General features: G+C 41.6%; 1 protein-coding gene across 2 annotated transcripts in view; it reads right to left on the minus strand.

Annotated features, from left to right (window-relative positions):
* The window catches only part of LOC111962476 (guanine nucleotide-binding protein G(i) subunit alpha-1-like), an 87298-nt gene that overhangs the window by 38812 nt on the left and 42486 nt on the right, over positions 1 to 6000 (minus strand). Inside the window, exons 5-6 of one of the 2 annotated variants that reach the window (XM_070443083.1) lie at positions 5706 to 5824; positions 1256 to 1413 (exon numbers count right to left, since the gene is read on the minus strand). In XM_070443083.1, coding sequence (XP_070299184.1) covers positions 1256 to 1413; positions 5706 to 5824 — 277 coding nt within the window. The remainder of the gene's footprint in view (positions 1 to 1255; positions 1414 to 5705; positions 5825 to 6000) is intronic. The other variant, XM_070443082.1, reaches the window with a different exon arrangement.

The following is a 6000-nucleotide window of genomic DNA, read 5'->3' on the forward strand; positions in this document are numbered from 1 at the left end:
CCAGAGACCTTGAGGGGGGTTGCAGTGAGATTAGTAGGCAAACAGCCTCTAGTAAAGATGAGTTCAAGCATATTGCCTGCCTTGTGAGTTGGAGGGGATTGGGAAAGGGTGAGGTCAAGAGACAAGGAGGGGAAAGAGAGAGTTGGAAAGAAATGAATTTAAGACCAATGCAGTGATGTTGAAGTCGCCAAGTATGAAGAGTGGTAAGCCATCGTCAGGAAATTAGCTTATCAAAGTGTCAATCTCATTGAGGAACTCTCCAAGGGCACCTGGTGGGCAATAGATGACAAAGTTGAGAGTGGAGAAGTGACAGCATGGAATTCAAATGAGGATGGAGCGGTGGGAGTGAGATGAGAAAATCTCCAGTTAGGAGAAATGAGTAGCCCTGTGCCACCACTGCGACAACCACATGCTCTTGGACTATGAGAGAAAACGTAGTCAAATGAAGAGAGAGCAGATGGAGTAGCAGTGTTCTCTGGGGTGATCTAGGTCTCCGTCAAGGCCAAAAAAGTCAAGGGACAATGGCAGCATAGGCTGAGATGAACTCAGTGTTCTTCACCGCAGATCGGCAGTTCCAAACGCTGCCAGAGATACGTAATTCCACTGGAGTTGTGCGTGCAGAGTACATTAAATTAGAAGGGTTGCAGCCAAGGCATGGGGAGCATCTGTAAAGCCTACAAGGAGAGGAGTAAACAGGTATAGAAAAACAGTATGCCAAAGCTACAAAAGAGCTAAATTAGATAAAAAAAATAACTAGGTAAGATACTGGTGTGGCGCCTTTCTCAAAGAACAACTCGTCAGAACAGTCTAAGTTTTGGCGACAAGACCGCCACGACTGCTGCTGAGAAACCAGGGGAGACTGAAGTACTAATTGCCTAGCAGAGGTGAAGAGCACACCTCCCTGTACATATTGCTGATTGCCTAGGAGAGGAGAAACCACTCCCCCTCCTAAACAGCCACTGATTACCCAAACAAGTCACAAATTGCCCTGCCCCTTAATCCTGGTTGATGTGTCAATCATCTGCAAGTTATGAGCAGTCAGTAGTCCACACACCAAGTAGGCACCTAGGAAGACAGGCAGCACTTAACGTAGACAGACCTAGCGAGCAAAAATATAGTACTATCACTCATCAGGGGTCCTCTAGTTATAGAATGGTTCAAAAACGCGCTGCGCCCCACCTCGTTACTCATCTACACCCCCTTGTTAAAGAACCTTGGGGCAGAACTCTGTTGTGTGTGTGTGTTTGCTACTCACTAGGCGGCGGAGTCGTTGAGCTGGTACTCTCGTGACCGGCTGAAGCAGGCCTGGACCCCACCGTCCTTCCAGAGGCGCTGGATGACTCCGGACAGTTCGCCGGTCATGAAGCCCTCCTCTGCCGATCCCGCCAGCACAAACAGCTGACGAGCATCATCCTGGTGGGGGACAGGAGACACAACCAACGGTTAGGAGGCAAAAGCAGTAAGGTAGGGTTTATTCTGACATTCTCCCTATTGTTTTAAACCTAATATGACTTGCAGAGCCTCTAGCTGGGTGAAGTTTGGGATATTCAACTATATTCTTAGAGGGGCTAGATTTTAAAATGGTTATTAACTGGGGGGCCCCAGACATTTTCTACATGGGATTACACTTCCTAAAACCGCTATATAAAACAATGCACAAACAATTACAATCTTATAAAGCACTTTTATTAAAATTAAATGTTGCTAAAAGTGCTTTACAATTAAACAATTTGATGCACAGAATTAGGCTAAATAGTGGAACACATTTGTACTGATTACACACTTGACCTGTATCACGTCACATGTCCGTTTTACATAGCTTAATCTTTATTTACACACAGGAAACCTTTAACGCATGACATATCTCAGTTGACCAGAATCATATTGGCTCCCGAGTGGCGCAGTGGTTTAAGACACTGCTACTCAGTGCAAGAGAACTGCTGTACCTGGTTCAAATCCAGGCTGCATCACGTCTGGCCATGATTGGGAGTCCCATAGGGCGCCGCACAATTGGCCCAGTGTCGTCCGGGTTTGGCCAGGGTAGGCAGTCATTGTAAATAAGAATGTTCTTAACTGACTTGCCTAGTTAAATAGAAAGGTAATAGAAAATAATGAAATATATTTTTTTTTTTWAATTAAATGTATTTGTTTTACACATAACTTTTTATGCGTTGCATATATCTCAGTTGACTAGCTTTTGCAGAGAAGTCTCTTGCCCCCCACATTAGTAGAGAACGGGTCCCTATAACAAACTGCACCACCTCTGTGGGGATTTAAACTGAAAGCTAACTTTGCAACAAGATTTGATGAGTTTATCTAAAAACTCTGACATCACGGGAGTGATCTGTACTGATGACTGAATATAGTTGTAAGGAATTGAGTGTATTGTTTGGGCTCAAATCAGGAGAAAATAATGTTTGTTTTTCAATCATGTCAATAACAGTTTTAAACTTCCCCGTAGTCCCAAATTGAGTCCATTCAATTGATTGAAAATGTCACAAAAAAATAGAACATCTGATAAAAACTCATCAAGCATTTGCTAGATATGTGTTGGCTGTCTTTTGGCGGCAATTGAGGAGAAAAGCATCTCCTCCCTAAGCTCACATAGGCTGCTCTCGAAAGCATTATTACCCTTGCTTAGCCACCGAACAATATGTAAAAGTAGATCATGATGCTCAGCAGAATACAAAACAAGCAATGTTGAAGGCTAGATGTTGATTGGATACAGTTTATTATAAACACCATGGACTCAGTTATGGCTAACTCACCACTGAGTAAAGTGTAAAGCACACTCTGGTATCAGGCAGTGTAGTGATCTCATCTGCGGTGAAAGAGCCAATAGGCAGGCAGGCAGGCAGACAGACCCTGTTAGCAGTTCTTATTGGCTGTAACTGGTATGTTGAGTGATACTGATTGAGAGCACTTAAATGGGTGGGACTACAGAAAAAGAGAATTTTTTTAAATTCATGTTTTATGATGTTGATCAAGGGCCATTCTATTCTGGTTAGAGCCAGTTTGCGCTGTTCTGTGAAGGGAATATTACACAGCGTTGTACGAGATATTCTGTTTCTTGGCAATTTCTCACATGGAATAGCCTTCATTTCTCAGAACAAGAATAGACTAACGAGTTTCAAAAGAAAGTTATTTGTTTCTGGCCATTTTGAGCCTGTAATCAAACCCACAAATGCTGATGCTCCAGACACTCAACTAGTCTAAAGAAGGCCAGTGTTATTGCTTCTTTAAATCAGAACAACAATTTTCAGCTGTGCTAACATAATTGCAAAAGGGCTTTCTAATGATCAATTAGCCTTTTAAAATGATAAACTTGGATTAYCTAACACAACGTGACTTTGGAACACAGGAGTGATGGTTGCTGATAATGGGCCTCTGTATATATTCCATTTAAAGAAAAGAAAAAATCTGGTGTTTCCAGCTACAATAGTCATTTACAACATTAACAATGTCTACACTGTATTTCTGATCAATTTGATGTTATTTTAATGGGCATTTTTTTGTGTGCTTTTCTTTCAAAAACAAGGAAATTTCTAAGTGACCCCAAATGTTTGAACGGTAGTGTATGTGTTGCCACCCTAGGGTCACACACTACACAAAGCAAATGTAGAACTTTTATTAAATCAAAAACATGTCAAACCGTCAAAAATACCATATGCTATAGGTTGGCTATAACGCCCTAATCAACCCTACCCCTGCCTCTTACAGTCGAACCCTACCGCCTGCCGTTTAACCCCATTAACTCACAATCTCCACCCCTCCTAGACTCCCAGATCTAGGATCAGCTTTCCCTCACCAAATTTCCAAATTAAACTGCCTCGTACTCAATTCTTGCTCGTACAATATGCATATTATTATTACTATTGGATAGAAAACAATCTCTAGTTTCTAAAACCGTTTGAATTATGTCTGTGGGTGAACCAGAACTCGTTCTACAGCGAAAATCATAGAAGAGAGCTATTCGATAATAGGTGTTAGAAACTCATAACGAAGTTATTTGAAACAGCGATTTATATCAGTTTATGCGAGTATATTGCTATTTTTTCGGATTCCTTAGTATTTGCGTTTGAGGATTTGGACATGTGTGTGCCAACGTACTTTGTTAGCTGCTAGTTCTCGAAGTTGAAGAGGTCGTTTTACAACAAAGCAACGATTCTTTTTGGACAAGGACACATTGCCCAGATACTGATGGAAGCTCGTCCAAAAGTAGAGTTATTTATGATTTTATTCCGTATTTATGTGGAAAAATGTAAACGGCAGTTGTCGGCAATTTTTTGCGGCACTAGTCTGGCTGTACTCCAATGTATGTCTAGTAACGTTAATTTTAAATCCTAAATCAGCGGTTGCAATTAATAACCAATGCATCTTTCATTAGCTGTCCAACCTGTATTTTTTTAGTCAATCTAAATCGATAAATAATCGTAAACATAGGTGCCTTCCAAGATGGTGCCGGCCAGAAAACATGCCATGTTTTGACACAGATTACATTGCATAACCACGATTTGTGATGCTAATACGCACATTTTCGAACAAACTCTATATGCATTGTGTAATATGATGTTACAGGACTGTCATCTGAAGAATTCTGAGAAGGTTAGTGAAAAAATTTATATATTTTGGTGGGGCGATAAACGTTACGCTGTTTTTTTGCTTGATTCAATGCGGGGGTGATGTTAGCCTGACGTTATGCTAATATACACGATTACATTGGTCTTTTCGCTGTAAAACACTTAGAAAATCTGAAATATTGTCTGGATTCACAAGATCTGTGTCTTCAATTGCTGGTGCTGTGTATTTTTTCAGAAATGTTTTAGGATGGAGTATTTTTGGTAATTGACGGGTCGGTCTCTGTAATTATTCCGGCTCTTCCACTCTATTTCGTCAGATTGCAGCTCGCAACAATGTAGAACTGTGATATTATAACCCTGAAATATGCCACATTTTTCCAAAAAAACATATGCTATACCATAAATATGTATATCAAGCTGTCACTCTTATGAAGTTCGTTTTCTGGTTAGTGGCTTATCATTATACTAGTCTTTCATTCACGCATCGCAATTCAGTGAATAGCTCATGATGCACCGGAAAAAAAATGGTGTGCAAAACAAACGTTGTGTCTCTTTGTATTCGTGGTTAGCTAATAGATTTTACCATATTGTGACTTCCCTGTATCAACATTTACAAAATCAGAACATGATGGCTGGATTCACAAGATCTGTATCTTTTCATCTGGGTGTCATTGGACCTTGTGAATTTTAATAGATATCTTCAGATATTTATTTACTTGTGCACGCTAGTGCTCAGTCCAGCCCTTATATTTTACTGTGGGGTGCTTCCCGCGCATCCGGCGATAGTACCAATAACAAGTTAACTGCTTTAGACAACACAGCCCTAAACGTTGGAAAACCACATTGTGTTAAGTCCATCCCGAGTTCACATGTCTCTTATTTTCCATACTATTAGCACCGCATTTATAATAACAGAAGGTTTTCTTAACAGGACAAAGCAGAGTTTGGGAGGAAACAGAAAAAGCCCGGGTCTGCTTCATCGTTTTCAATTTATCCATGGGAAAATATTGCGATACTGGTATCATCCTAGCCCTACATCCTAAGAACCTGACTATAAAGGAGTTAAAAAGCACAAAACTGCTTCTGGATCAGTGTCTAGAAGCTCCCGTGTCCTATTCCACTCACCGGCTCTGGCTGCATCGGAGAAATTCGATCTTTGAGGCGCCCCATGGCTCTGATGATGGCGATTATGGACTTTGGATGCTGTTGCTGTACACCACGCGCTTTGTACTGCTTACACTTTCCTCTGAATAGAACCGCCTCGCATGGATTGATCCTGGGAGGGGGGGGGGGGGGGGGGGGGGGGGGGGGGGGGGGGGGGGGGCGGGGGGGGAGGGAGGGTTTTGGCTCTCCGTACTCAAGCACTTTGGATCTTGGAAGAATGCTACAATGACTATGAGGTTAATTAAGTGCAGAACTG

Source organism: Salvelinus sp. IW2-2015, linkage group LG4q.1:29 (genome assembly GCF_002910315.2).
Source record: "Salvelinus sp. IW2-2015 linkage group LG4q.1:29, ASM291031v2, whole genome shotgun sequence".
In the NCBI taxonomy this organism is placed as follows: Eukaryota; Metazoa; Chordata; class Actinopteri; order Salmoniformes; family Salmonidae; genus Salvelinus; species Salvelinus sp. IW2-2015.